The following is a 14,616-nucleotide window of genomic DNA, read 5'->3' on the forward strand; positions in this document are numbered from 1 at the left end:
CTTCTCTTCCGTGCAGCTCTCCAGCCACTCTTCCCCCAGTCTGTAGCGCTGCATAGGGTTGTTGTGCCCCAAGTGCAGGACCCGGCATTTGGCCTTGTTGAACCTCATGCCATTGGCCTCGGCCCAGCAGTCCAGCCTGTTCCGATCCCTTTGCAGAGCCTCCCTACCCTCCAGCAAATCCACATTTCCACCCAGATTAGTGTCATCCACAAACTCGCTGAGGGTGCACTCAATGCCTTCATCCAGGTCATTGATAAAGACATTGAACAGAGCTGGACCCGTACCAAGCCCTGAGGAACCCCACTTGTGACTGCCCTCCAGCTGGAGTTAACTCCATTGACCACCACTCCATCAGTGAGGAGGAGCACAGGCACCGGCGGCCACATGCTGTACACGCAGCACAACCCGTTTGGGCAGCAAACCCCCCCCAGCGCAGGCACTAGCGAGGCCTTGCTGCGCCCTCATGGCAAATCCTGCTGGGTGGATGGAGGAGCCATCATTAAAAATCACCCGGTCCAAAGCCAGCGAGGCTGGAGGTCCACAGGACATGAGAGAAGGATGGTGATCAGACAGCACAATGACTGTCCCTGCTTTGAATTCCACTTCTCCTCACCCAGCCAGGGCCTCCAGGCCAGCTCCAGACATTCCTGGAGCCTGGCCCTACCACGAATGGTTTCACTGCAGTTTAAGGAGCTACTCTGCCCTGGAGGAGGTTTTGCTTCCAGGTTCCTGCCTGCAGCTCGGCCAAAGCCCCGCGAGCCCAACGCAATGTCCCCATGGCAGCTCCCACCCCAGTGAGGTTCCCCAGCCACGAGCCCAACCCCACCGCGTTCCTTCCCAGTGCTCCTTCTCCCATCGCAGTGGGCTCCACAGTCGGACATCTCAGACCACCTCCTCCAGTAAAACACTGATTCCTGCTCCCCTGGCTTCCAGCATCTGGTTACAGCGAGCTCCTCACTGGGGCTCAGGTTCCTCAGGTGGGAAATTCAATGCCGAGCAGCCCTGCACATTTAATCCACCCTTTGGATGTAAATAGATCGGAGAACAGGAGCACCTGAACCCCAGCAAAACGCAACCACCTCCTGGAAACCAGGGCTGGGAAAGAGAGGTCGAGTCCCTCCACTGGAGGGACACGAGACAACAGGGGTTTGGAGTTTGCGGCTTCTCCTTTGCACCCCTTTGTATAAGTTGACAAGTAACGCAGAAGACATTTACACCATTCCGTATCGTGGAACGCTGTTACAGATGCACAACCTGACAAGGATTTAATCCTACAGCACAAAAGACACCTGAATTAAAGCCTCTCTTGCCCAATAATATGATTTTTTGTGCAGCACGAAGGGACAACTGGGACATAAGGACATTGGTGGGAAGAACTATCCTCTAGGAACAAGGCACAGTGGCTGCTGGTGACCATGGGGAAAGGAGATTCATCCCAGAGTGACCAAAGACTCTGCTACAAGCTGCCCCCCACTCAAACCCACACAGACAGAGGTCGAGGATAAGCCACCCAAGGGAATGTCGAGAGGGCAGAAGTGTTCAGGGATGGATGGGAGATGGGAAAAGAACACCAAAGTGTTCGGTAGAGAGAGGGTGGATGGGAATAGAACCAGCCAGGCACGGAGGGATGCTGTTGAGTAGGGAACACTGTGTCACCTCCTTGGTAGAGCTAAAAAGTGTTTTTGAGATCCCACGGTGAAGGGGGAGAGGAAGCCTGGGTGTGGGAAGCCCTTCCTGGGAAAAGGCTTGGATGTAAGCCATTCAGCAGAGCCTCCGGCACCAGGAGGGCCTGCAGGACCCTACCACAAGAGCCCCTTGGGCATGGGCAGGACAGTCCTGCCCTGCTCCGCACCCTCCTTCCCCTGCACCTTTGCCTCTCATCCCATCCCTACGGCACAGATCCCAGATTTATGCCTGCCTGCCAAGGCACTGGGTGCCCAGCGCTCCAGCTCTTCCTCTCTGCAGCTCTTCAAGGGCTTATTCCATTCCTCTTGATCTTCAAGAGCCTCCTGTCACAGACCAGAAAGAACCAACATCTCTGTCAACGCCTCCTCCATCCTCTGATCCTCTCCTCTGCTGGGACCAACCCTTGCACCTGGCAGATTTGACTCCATTGGCAGTAGTCAACAACTCACCCATGTCCACACACCGGCTCTCTGTGCACAGGAACACAGTGCTGGCATCACAGGTTGGCTGCAGAAATGTTGGATTTTACCTGGGTTGTACCTGTTTTCTTGGGTTTTGTTTAAGATGGGAAAGAGCAAAAGCCAAACACCAGCAGTGCCAGCAGTGCTCGCTAAGGAGATTCCAGCCTTGCAGCCTTCCTTCATCAGGACAATCAACTTCCCAGTTTGCATTCAGGTTTTGCAATGTTCTGCAGAGGGATAAGCCGATGTTTCTTGAGGCACAGTGGAAACCGGTTCCCAACCCAGGGCTGGACGGTGTGAACCCGGAGGCAGAGATGGAGCATGCGGAGGAAATAATGTGATTCCCAGAGGAGCACGCAGGAGAGGTTACTGCTGAAAAACCTCCAGTTTAAGGAAATTTGGGGAACAAGCCCAGGGCTGGCCCCAGTGGAACGCAACCCAGACATCCACTGGGTTACTGGGTTGAGGGGAAACCAGCTTGTCTATTCAAGTTGTGAATTCCGGAATGCGCTGGCATTCACACCAGACCTGCCTGGCTCCAGGGATCGTTGCTCTCCAACAAGAGGCAATAACATCCAGCACTTAAAATAATACTCGTCCAGGAAGCTGGCTGGGAGGCCAGGGAAGTCCTTACGGTGCCTTGTGTATCCCTGTTGCCGTGCCCATTTAAACAGCTCAGCCTCCAGAACAAAATCCATCCCAAACGTTGCATGGAGAACCCCTTTGCAACTCTGCTTTCATGCATCATTCATGGAAAGCTCCGGTTTCCGTTATCCAAGCCGCTGCAGCCAGCACGAGCAGGAGAGGCCTTGGCACATCCTGCTCTCCAGCAGCTGCTTCTTTTCCACCAGGAAGAGACAGAAGACTCATTATCCATCTGTGAATGCTGCGGTCCCAGCTTGCAGCAAGGTGTTTGCCATGGGGAGCAGGACAGGGTGGTTTGAGCTTTGAAACCAGCCCAGGTGGCTGCCGCTTCACACCTCCAAATCCTTCTTCAAGTTTGTATCCAAAAGAGCCTTCCCCAAGTCTGGCATCAGGCAGGAAACCACGAGGCCCCTTCCAATGATTTATAGCCCAGCACGGAGCCAAGGGAAAGGAAGAATCTCAGGCAAGGCAGGAAAGCCAAGAAACACTCCACTGTTATGAAACAGTCACGAGATCTCTGTGTCCAGACAGAGCTGCAGGGAAGTCGGCTTCCAGGTCTTACCCACACGAGACACAGGGATGACTCTCCATGGACTCGCAAGGCTGTCGAAGTCTTGCGGAGACCAGACATTTGGCAATGAGGTTTTGTGAGCCATTCCCATGACTGTGGAGCCATCCCAGCTGGAGAGGTGAACAACCTCCCCATGGGATCATTCCAGATCCTGGAACCCAGGCAGGAAAATGGCACTACTGGCTCCAATTCCAGGAGCACTGCTTGTAAAATCTGCATTTGAAAGCTGCTCACCACTTCTCACTCAGCACCCTCGCACCTCTCACCATCCCATGAGCACACTGACACCCATTGTCCCCAAGCAGCAACACAGAAAATCCCCATTCCCAGCTCTTTTCCTTCCAGCCTCACATCCCCACTGCAACAGATGCTGCTCCAAGCAGCTCTGTGGGACGTGGATAATCTGCATTTCCTGTGGGAGAAACATTCACTTCCCAGTTCCCACTTCACTGGGCATGTCGGGTCTTGGAGCCCGCACCAGTACGGCAGCTCAGCACCGAAGCCACTTTGTGCCGATAACTTTTTGACACTTAAACATAAACATGTCAAATCCCATGGGAGCCATGGGGTTTGGAGAACCGCGTGTGTGCCCGAGTTCACCTCTTTAATCGTTGTTTGCTTTGGCATTAAACCACATTCGCGCCCAGCCCTGGAAACTGGAAGTGGCCTCTGCACGCAGCCTGGTCCCTCTGGCTGGGAAAGCCCGGCTTCCCCCAGTTTGGAGCTATGGAAAGGAGGCAGAAATCCAAAGCAGAGCTCAGCTCAGGACAGCAGCCACAGACAAAGCCCTGTCTGCAGCTCCTAGTCCCACAGCCAGCGGGGTGTGCGCTCTGGAGGCTCATCCTGGTCGGGGTATAGGGGTGGCAGAGCCGATGGGTTTGCCTGCTCCCCTCCTGCTCCCAGGGCCTTTCCTGCCTGCAGATAAACCTCATCCTTGTTAAATCTGAACAAGTTGGGACAAGAGAAATCCAGATTCCAGCAGTGACCGGATGGTTGTGGATTGCAAAACAAAGACACCGGCCGAGTTGCCCAAATCACATGGGAATTCAGGAGTGCAAGAAGCAACTCTGTCCTCCTGAATCACCTTCCTGCCTTATTTTGAAGCCACCTAATGTCCCTGCTTCCCTCAACACCAGAAGAACTACCCCTCCGGAGCCCCAGCACCCACTGGTGTCTGCCAGCTTCCGTAGGGACACTGGAATCAAAACTTCACATGTGTGCAGCAACTGGGATAAAAAAAAAACTCCGTGGGAAAGGGGGAGCTACAAGATGGGAACCAACCGCACGAACACGGCCCTGGCACATCCCTTCCTGAGCCTCGGAGAGGCCCAACATTACCTCTTCCTCGCTCTCGACTTTGGGATTGCTGGCTGTGCGCTTCAGATTGCTGCTCAGGCTGATGGTGACAGTGGCATCCGACTTGGACCTCTGGTGAGTTCGTTTGGAAGGAGAGAGCCCCATGTCGGGCGCCGGGCTCAGCGACGGCAGCTCCCTCTTCTTGTGAGCTGGTTTCAACTCGTCCGAGAGGATGAGTTTCCGCAGCTTGGTCCCACGGGAGTGTCGCTGGGTGGAGATGTGCATGTCCGAGGAGTAGGCGCCCAGCAGCAGGGCGCACTGCAGCGAGAAGTTGATGCTCTGCCGGCAGCGATGCACGATGTAGGGCTTGATTGCGTCGCCCACGTCCTCGTCCATGTGAATGTACATGTTCAGCAGCTGTGGCAGGTAGAAGTCCACGTCTTCATTTCTAAAGTAGAACAACCTGTTCCCAATGTAAGCCTGCACGCCAGGCTCCTTTGAATTGTACAGGTATGAAATGGCCATGGAGATATCAAAGAGCTTGGATTCAAAGAGCCGGAGGAGCCAGGACTGCTTGGCAGAGTTGTTCTTCTGCCGCTTGCGGGCGGTTTTCACTGTGTTGGCTGCGGTCTCATCCTCCTCCTGGATCTTGGAGGCTGTGCCAGGCGGATCGTCCAAGCACTTGATTTCACAGCCCTCCCCGATGTCTCCGTTGGCCAAATCCGCTGCGGTCCATGGGGTGCGCTTTGCCTCGCTGCTATCGGCCGGCTTCGTTCCGCTGTCAGAGGAGACGCCATGCATCAGCTTCACCTTCTCCAGGACCTCTTCACAGGCTTTCTTGGCCACCTCAGGGTCAATGACCGCCAGCTCCGCGACGCCTTCCGTGATGACACTGAGGGATGTCCCACCATTCCCTTGGGGCGCTGAGCCGGGCGCTGGCTCTGAGCCTGTCCCACGGGCTGGGGCTGCCGCGGAGTCTCCCATGGCAGCAGCGGGCCTGCGCACTTCAAAGCTGAAAGAAAAGCAAGAAAAAAAAGGAGTCAGGGACAAAGCCTAGCAAGGAGACTTCAGCCCAAAGGTGGGAAAACGGGAATCCATGCTGGGATACAGCTTAAGGGACACTGACAGCTGAGATGAGGTGTGGTGCAAAACCTTCTGGAAGGACAGGGAAGGTGTCCCAAGCCAATGTGCCCAACGGCAGCCAGGTTAGTACGATGCTGCACTGCTCCTGATGGGTTCTGAAAGTCTCTGTGTGCTCCTTCTGCTCAGATTGGAAAGAGCCATGAGTACCTACCAGCCATTCCATAAAACATCCCTGTTACCATGACAATAAAAAACTGAGCAAGTCAAAATGAGAGTAGGGAGAGAAGAAAGAACCAGGTTGCTCTATGCCCTCTGCCCCAACGGCATTCCAATGCTCGGAATGAGAGAGCACAGGCAGTTTTTTGTGCTAGGGAAGACGAGGTTTATCCCCATGCTCAGCTCTTGCTCAGTTCCCTCTGGGATGGAATCCCTGCTGGTGGCAGGTGATGATGAGCCGAGAGCCGGGGCAAGAACCGTGCATTGCAGCAAGGTCCCCATTTACCAAGTCCTGGCATTGACTCCCAGATCACGAACACTTAATTACACTGTAAAAAATAACATAAATGAGGGATCATGGAATCATAGAATCGTTTGGTTGGAAAAGACCTTAGAGATCAAGTCCAACTGTACCTGTCCACCACTAAACCATCCCTGACATCTCCAGGGATGGAAACTCCTTCTCTGCTGTGGGCAGCCTCTGCCAAGAACCCTTTCCATGAAGGAATCTTTCCCAATATCCAACCTAACCCACCCTGGCACAATTGGAGGCTGTTTCTTCTCATCCCATCACTTGTTGCTTGGGAGCAGAGCCCAAGGAGCTGTGCAGAGCAATGAGGTCTCCCCTCAGCTTCCCCTTCTCCAGACTAAGCAGCCTCAGGACCCTCACCGCTCCTGAACCCCTGGGCTCCAACTCCTTTAACAGCTTCGATTGAACAGACTCCTTAGTTTCCTATCCTGATAAAAGGAGCAGTGGGGCATCTCTAGATACCGTCAGGAAAACAGGCGGCTGGTACTGACCAAAATCTCCCTCTAGGAATAAAAGCAGGGGCTCCATTCAGGCCGGCACCGTTCCTACAGCTCCGGCCGCTCCCCAGCTCCAGCCTGGCAGCTCGTGACCAGCGGAAGGGCACGAGGCCTCTCAGAGGTTGAGCACTGCCAGCTGATCACCAATCCCCTCCCGCTTTTCACATCCAGCACAGTGGGAAACACGATTGTCTTTGGAAAAGAACACCGGACTTTTCTGCTCGCCCATTCCTTACCAATCCCAGCCCTTGCCGCGCTGGCAGGATCCTTCACTGAGATATTTCCCCACTAATTTAAAGCCCTCGTTTTATCTGTTCATTATCACAAGCAGTCACGGCTCCTGACACGGAAGGAAGGGGATGAGGAAACCCTCAGCATTTCATTCCAAATGTTCCAAGTGAGTCACAATGTGGCCAATGCATCCCGACGCCAGCGCCACTTCTCAGCAAGCTTTCCTCCTCCTGCTTCCAAAGCACTTAAGCTCTTGCTCCACAGTGAACGGAGCCCGACCAAAGTTCAGCGTGCTGGCCGATATGAATAGCATCTTTCATCCCGCCGCACGGCAGCGACGCACAACGCTTCCCTCTGTGCCCGCCGTCCCCTTCGGCACAAATCCCGCGTGCTTCACATACTTGTGGTCATCAGATCCCAAAGACCCCGCGAGCCGAAGGAAGCAGTTTTACCTCCTTAGCATCCTCCGGATTTTTAAATGAACACCATGATGGTCAGGAGGGGAACCGTTGGCAAAGCAGGATCTGCAGAGGCATGGAGGGAGCGGAGCCGGGTCAAGGAAGAGTCACATGGAACTCCGCTTGTGCCAACCCTGCTGGGCTCCATCAAGCATTCCCACCGAGACAACTGGGATGAGAAACTGAGCCCATGCACTGGGTGCAGAAGTTCCTGCAATCCCGGGCAACCTGGTCACCTGGAGAGCCTTTCCCAGCCCCAACTGATTTATCCGACGCAGGGAAATGCGGGGACATCCCCTTGCCAGGTTGCAAAGGGAGGAAAAGAGTGCAGGAACCCCTCAAAGCTCCCTCCCTGTAACCAGGCAGGAAAAGCCTGGTGCAATCTGGGCCATTACGCCTCCTCCACGTCTACAGGAGAGGTTGGATCCAACCTGACCTACTCACGCGAGGGATCCGATGACTCCGAGGCAGCCGGCTTGCGTGGTGCAGTCACTGCAGGCGGAGCTGCTCCCAAACTCCTGCTCCTTTTGCTACCCTCACCCGGGCCCCGTGCACTGGCTGTGCACCGGGGAGGACACGGTGGCCGGAGCTCAGAGCTCGCAACTGCTGAGTGGGTTAAACTTGGATTAAGGAACTGCGCAAGATAAATCCACCCACGGGCTCCAGGTTACCTCTGCGCCGCCGGCATAGCTTGGAAATCCATGCAGTGCTGGCTGGTTTAATTCCCATTATTTTGTTTCTCAGCCCCCTCAGCATTTACACAGCCGTGCTCTTCCGTGACATCTTGGCGATGGGGCTGTTCAGAGCCTGCCAAGGACAATCCCCACTCTGAGTGCTCCCTAAAAATCCCAGCAAGGGAATCTCCCCCCGCCTCCTGCACCCCTCCACGTTTTCCCGTGGTTCACATCGCCATGGGTGAATCGTAGCCCAACGCTTTGTACTTCTGGAGGCTCAGAGCTGCCCAGCTCCAACCCACTGGTCTTGGCAAGGATGAAAACCCCATCAGCTGCACGGGATGAAGCAATCCCTTCTGGAAAACAGACTGGGCTGAACCCAGGCAGCTCATCCTCCACCCACAATCATAACGGGCCAAGTTTCTCCCTGACGGAGCGGCCCTGGAGCTGGTGATTAAATCAGGAATAAAGGGAAGCCCCGATTAGCACCGAAACTGCCGATGGAGGAGCCAGATGTCAGCGCAGCGATCCGAGAGCAGAGTCCCTTTGGGAAGGGACAAAAGCAGAGGGACATCGACAGGAACAGAGCTGTGGGCTTTCAGGAAAGAAAAGGGCAAACTCTCACTCCTGCCTGACTTGAATAGGAAATATTTGCTCTGGCAAAGGACCAGAAGCCGGAATGAAGCCACACCGGGACATCTGGTCTCTATTACCCGGCGTTATTTTTTGGTTTGCTCAGCACTGACGGCTTTCAGCATCTCGCTGTGCCTCCGGGAAGGTCTCAGGGGTTGGGATGTGGGCTGGAAACATCACCGCAGTGCTGGAGGCCAGAGAAGCATGCACTTTCCGAGGCCCTCACTACACTAAGGGGAGAGGCTCTGCTTCTCAGAGAGGTTCCCCTGCTTCCCAGAGAGCCGATCCGCTGCAAACGCAGCAACTCTGCGCAACTATTGGGTGTCAGCTCAGAGGTTGGGGAAACCGAGGCACACGGGATGGTGTCCAACTCTGCTCACACTGAGGGGAGGACAAATAATTCCTCCGGGCGGGGTGGGGGGGGACACTGCATTCTCTTTCAAGTTCAAAATCCTCTTATAGCAGACACTCAGCACCACCACAGCCATTTTCCCCACCTGGCTGGAGCGGATCCAAGCCCTGCACACTGCACAGCTCTCCCTCCGCTTGACACAAATAAAACACCAGGTTCCCAACATTCCCCATGGACAAACTCTGCCCATAACCTACCCTGCTGTACAAGGGCACGGCCAGGGAACGTTTCCCCCACAAAGCAGCACTGCTTTTCCCTTGGAATGCACACCATGGAGCAAATAGCTGAGGGAAAGCAAAAGAGATGATTTTTTAGGGAAAAGGGCAGCCAGATTCCCTGTGGCAGAGCGTGGCACCATGGACACGACAGGCTCCTCCACTCAGGGTGCCCATCCCGCAATGGAGCAGCCTCCGAGAGCCTTTCCTGGGACACAGACCAAGCGCAGCTCCTCTCAGCTGCGCCAGTGCCTCCAGCAGCACCTCAAAGCCTCGGGATGCTGGGCCAGCAGTTTCCTTACGGATCAGCAGGCTCTGAGCAATGCTCCACTGGAAGAAACTCACTCACAGCTTAGCTCTGCACTACACCGCTCTGAAGACCCACCCTGGTCCCTAGCCCAGCAGCAGGGCTCTCCAGCTCAGCCCCACTTGGCTTCTCTGGCAGGATGGGACACAGGATGCTCGGTTCCAGTTCAGCCTCACTGGGACAATCGCACGGGAAGGACTCCACATCCCGGTAGCGAGCTGTGTTCCACCAAGCCTGTATCCCCAGAACAGTGAAAACCCTGAGACTCACAGAGCAGAGCAACGGCTCGACCCTAAATCCGGAATAAAATAAGAGCCAAGGAATGCAGCAGGAGGATACAAACCACATGGCGCAGTAAGGGGGACACGTCTCTAACTCCCTGCTCCGAACATTCACCCGCAGCAAACTGTTTATCATTTTCCCTTGTGGCATCGTTCCTAGGAAGCCTTTCCGCCTCCCAGGCTGCTGAGGAATAGAGGCGCTGGGAAGAAGGAAAGCCGCAGCCTTCCAGCCCTGAACGCCCCGCCAGCGCTCCTTTCGTTCCTTCCGCCTCCGCAAACAGCACGGCCCCACAGGAAGGAGTCAAACCCAGAGATTTACTTACAAATTAACTTCCCCGTGTGAAAAAAAAGCCCACAATAATTGTGAAAGCACTGAAACCTCCCTTATCTGAGGGGGCCCCAGCCTCTGGGAGAGGTGGCTCCATCTGCACCGGGCATCACGTGGCAGGGAAGCACCTCATGAGCCCACCCCAAGGCAGCATCACTCAAACACATCCAAACTTCGGCGGCCTCTTCCCTCACTCCCATCCCTGATAAGCACTAATTACAATCCCTGAGCAAGAGAGAACAAACCCTTCCAGCACCAGGAACCTGTTTCCGAGCACACCAAGCCCTCAAGCCTCCACAGAGAGCTCCCTCCTTCCCATCATCCTGGGGTACTTTGCGCCTGGATGTTCCCACGCTCCTGTCTGTAGGCAAACTCCCTGTTTCCAGGCGCTGTTGTCACCCCCAGCCTTTGGCCAAAGTGACGGTCCTGATGTGACAGAAAATGGAAGGAGGAAAGACAGGAGCCCACGTTCCTGGGTCAGACTCCAAGTGCAGCTCTGCTGCTGATCCAAACGCAGACTCTGAACTGCACGATGACAAATCAGCTGTGAGTTAAGGAGCATACGGACTGAAATCCCATTTGGATTTCCCAGCGAGAAGTCAGAAACTTTTAACTCCACTGAGCAGAGACAGTGGATTCAGTCCAAGCCTAAGGTTGACTTGGATGGAGCAGAGCCCTCTTGGGACCTCTACTCGGACCATACTGAGACCCTTTGGAGCTCACAGGAGTCCAGAGCAGCCGCCGGTTTGCGCTGAAGTCCCCGAGGAGCATTCAAAACCCCAGAGGTACCAAAAAAGGCCCTTTTCTTGCAGCCGGCACTGAACACAGCACGGCAGCGCTGGGCAAAAGTGCATTTCCCACCCAGTTCCTTCCCCACACTGCTTCTCCAAGTTTCACCGTGAGTAAAAGGGAAGAGCAAGGCAGTGATTAATAATTATTATTACTACTTAGCAATCGTTCGTCTGAAGTCGCTATTGACGTGAAACAGAAGTTTTAGGGGGGAAAGCACGGAGGGATCAGCAGCCCATGGCAAAGGTGCATAGAATCATAGAATCACTAGATTGGAAAAGACTTTTGAGATCCTCAACTCAAACTGAACCTGTCCACTACTAAATCATATCCCCAAGCACCTCATCTACCCTCCTTTTAAACACCTCTGGGGATGGGCACTCGACTACCTCCCTGGCAGCCGTTCCAGGGCTTGAGATCCCTTTCAGTGAAGAAATTTTTCCTGATGTCCAATTTAAACTTCCTCTGACCCAACCTGAGGCCGTTCCCTCTTGTCCTCTCTCTTCTCACTCTGGAGAAGAGACCAACACCCACATCTCTGTAATCTCCTTTTAGGATGGAGTGGGCTCAGGGGCGGCAAAGCTCGGGCAGAACGGACACAGGGAGGGCTCAGGGGCGGCAAAGCTCGGGCAGAACGGACACAGGGAGGGCTCAGGGGTGGCAAAGCTCAGGCAGAAGGGACACAGGGAGGGCTCAGGGGTGGCAAAGCTCAGGCAGAACGGACACAGGGAGGGCTCAGGGGTGGCAAAGCTCGGGCAGAACGGACACAGGGAGGGCTCGGGGTGGCAAAGCTCGGGCAGAACGGACACAGGGAGGGCTCAGGGGTGGCAAAGCTCGGGCAGAACGGACACAGGGAGGGCTCAGGGGTGGCAAAGCTTGGGCAGAAGGGACACAGGGAGGGCTCAGGGGTGGCAAAGCTCAGGCAGAACGGACACAGGGAGGGCTCAGGGGTGGCAAAGCTCAGGCAGAATGGACACAGGGAGGGCTCAGGGGTGGCAAAGCTCAGGCAGAAGGGACACAGGGAGGGCTCAGGGGTGGCAAAGCTCGGGCAGAATGGACACAGGGAGGGCTCAGGGGTGGCAAAGCTCAGGCAGAACGGACACAGGGTGGGCTCAGGGGTGGCAAAGCAGGGGTGGCAAAACCCAGGAAGAACAGACACAGGGAAGGCTCTGGGGTGGCAAAGTCTGGGCAAAACAGATGCAGGGACCGTTCAAGGGTGGCAAAGCCCAGGTAGAATGGATGCAGGGACAGCTCAGGGGTGGCAAAGCCCGGGCAGAACGGACACAGGAAGGGCTCGGGGGTGGCAAAGTCCAGGCAGAACAAACGTAGGAGGGCTCAGAGGTGGCAAATCCCGGGTAGAATGGATGCAGGGAGGGCTCAGGGGTGACAGAGCCAGGGCAGAATGGAAGCAGAGAGGCTTAGGGGTGGCAAAGCCCGGCTAAAACCAACGCAGGGAGGGCTCAGGGGTGGCAAAGCCCGGCCAGAACGGACGCAGGGAGGCTCAGGGGTCGCAAAGCCCGTGTAGAATCGATGCAGGGAGGCCCAGGGGTGGCAAAGCCCGGGCAGAAGGGATGCAGGGAGGGCTCAGAGGTGGCAAAACCCGGATAGAACGGATGCAGGGACAGCTCTGGGGTGGCAAAGCCTACAAAGTTTTGCTGGCACAAGTAAAAAACCTCGCGATCTCGGTGCTGCTCACCAGCCGCTCACACGGGAGCCTGGCTGCAGCCCGACGGGACACGCTGCTGGCCAGCACCACAGCCCGGGAGGCTGGGGACCCCCTCGGCCGGTACGGGGGGGTCCCGGGAAGGCTGGGTTCCCCCTGGCCAGGTAGGGATACTGGCTGCATCCTCCTCTTGGAGGAGGGGGACCGGGATGGGGAAGCGGACGAGGCGCCGTACCTGGTGCGATCGCCTCCAGCGCGGCCGCCGCTCCGGTCGGGGTCGCCGCGGCTCGGGGCGGCGCAGGCGGCTCATCCTGGGCAGCGGCGCCGGAGGGCTCCGGGACGATGGGTGGCTGCGGGAGGGAGGGAGAACGGGACGCTGTGACGAGGATTTCCTTACTCTCCGAGGCCGCCGAGCCCGGGCCAGCGGGAGGCGCGGCTCCCGGGAAGGGAGCGGGCCGGGACCACCCGGAGGGGCCGCAGAAGGCCAGAGCCCCCGGTGACGGAGCTGCGGGGCGCAGAGCGGAGCCGAGGGGGCCGAGGTCGCTCACCTGCGAGGGGCCGGGGCACAGGCGGCGGGGGAGGCGGAGGCCTCGGCCCGCGGCGCCGCCGGACGGGGCAGAGTGTACCCCGAGCGCGCTGGCGCCGTCGCCGCCTGCCGGCCCGGAGGAACTCGCGCCGTCGCCCCCTGCCGGCCCGGAGGAAACAGCGCCATCACCCCCTGCCGACCCGGAGGAGACTGCGCCCTTACGGGGGCCGCGGGGCGGGGCCAGAGCAGAGGGAGGGGACTGGGGCGGGGCCAGAAAATAGGGGCGGGGTAGAAGGGCGGGGCCAGGGCTGGGGCGCGAGCTGGGGGCGGAGGGTGGGCACAGGGCGGGGCCAGAGCAGAGGGGCGGAGGCTCAAGAACACCATCTGGGGGCGCGGTCTCGGGAGTGATCAGAGTAGGCGGGGCCAGCGCGGATGGGGCGGGGCTAGAATGGATCGGGCGGAGTCAGAGCAGGGGGCGTGTCCAGAGGAGAGAGGGCACGGCAAGAGAGGAGAGGGTGGGCGGGGCCAGCGCGCAGTGGGCGGTCCCCGGCTGCATCCATAGCAGTGGGATCAGCAGGGAAGGAGATGATCCTGCCCCTCTGCTCCGCTCTGTGAGACCCCCCTGGAGCCTGTGTCCAGCTCTGGAGTCCTCAGCACAGGGAGAACATGGAGCTGTTGGTCCAGAGGAGGCCACGGAGATGATCCAAGGGCTGAGAGCACCTCCCGTACAAGGCCAGGCTGGAGAGTTGGGGGTGTTCAGTGTGGAGAAGAGAAGGTTCTGGGACACCTTAGAGCAGCTTCCAGTGCTGAAAGGGGCTCCAGGAGAGCTGGGGAGGGGCTCTGGATCGAGGAGTGCAGGGATAGGACGAGGGGAACGGTTTTGAGCTGAAAGAGGGGAGATTGAGGTGAGATCTTGGGGAGAAATGTTCTGTTATGAGGGTGGGGAGGCCCTGGCCCAGGTTGCCCAGAGCAGTGGTGGTGCCCCATCCCTGGAGGGGTTCCAGGTCAGGTTGGATGGGGCTTGGAGCCCCTGAGCCAGTGGGAGGTGTCCCTGCCCAAAGCACAGGTGCGACTGGATGGGCTTTGAGGTCCCTTCTAACCCAAAGCAATTCCAGGATTCTACAAGAGGAGGCAGTGATTCTGTAGGATTGGCAGAATAAGCCATTTTTTCATTGGCAACGTGCTCTGCCAAAACTGCCCCCACCTGTGCTGAGACCCTTGCTTCAGGCCAGCCGCTGCCTGCACCCCCATGGGGAAACTGAGGCACAGATCCACGCTTCCCCATGTCCCCTGCCCACGCCTGCCCAGCTCAGTTCCCACTCACCCCACGCCAA

The 14,616-nt window shown here is 57.0% G+C and overlaps 1 protein-coding gene across 4 annotated transcripts in view; it reads right to left on the reverse strand.

The window, feature by feature from the left end:
* Positions 1 to 13,448, reverse strand: part of PI4KB (phosphatidylinositol 4-kinase beta) — a 29,299-nt gene extending 15,851 nt beyond the window's left edge. For 2 of the 4 annotated variants that reach the window (XM_054050857.1, XM_054050860.1), the window contains exons 1-3: positions 13,305 to 13,448; positions 12,992 to 13,106; positions 4,702 to 5,671 (exon numbers count right to left, since the gene is read on the reverse strand). In XM_054050857.1, coding sequence (XP_053906832.1) covers positions 4,702 to 5,643 — 942 coding nt within the window. In that variant the 5' untranslated portion in view covers positions 5,644 to 5,671; positions 12,992 to 13,106; positions 13,305 to 13,448. Of the gene's footprint in view, positions 1 to 4,701; positions 5,672 to 7,898; positions 8,045 to 12,991; positions 13,284 to 13,304 lie in introns of those variants that run through there. The other 2 variants (XM_054050858.1, XM_054050859.1) reach the window with 2 other exon arrangements.
* Between the last annotated feature and the right edge of the window lie 1,168 nt (positions 13,449 to 14,616).

The sequence above is a fragment of the Cuculus canorus genome, chromosome 28, assembly GCF_017976375.1.
Source record: "Cuculus canorus isolate bCucCan1 chromosome 28, bCucCan1.pri, whole genome shotgun sequence".
NCBI classification, from domain to species: Eukaryota; Metazoa; Chordata; class Aves; order Cuculiformes; family Cuculidae; genus Cuculus; species Cuculus canorus.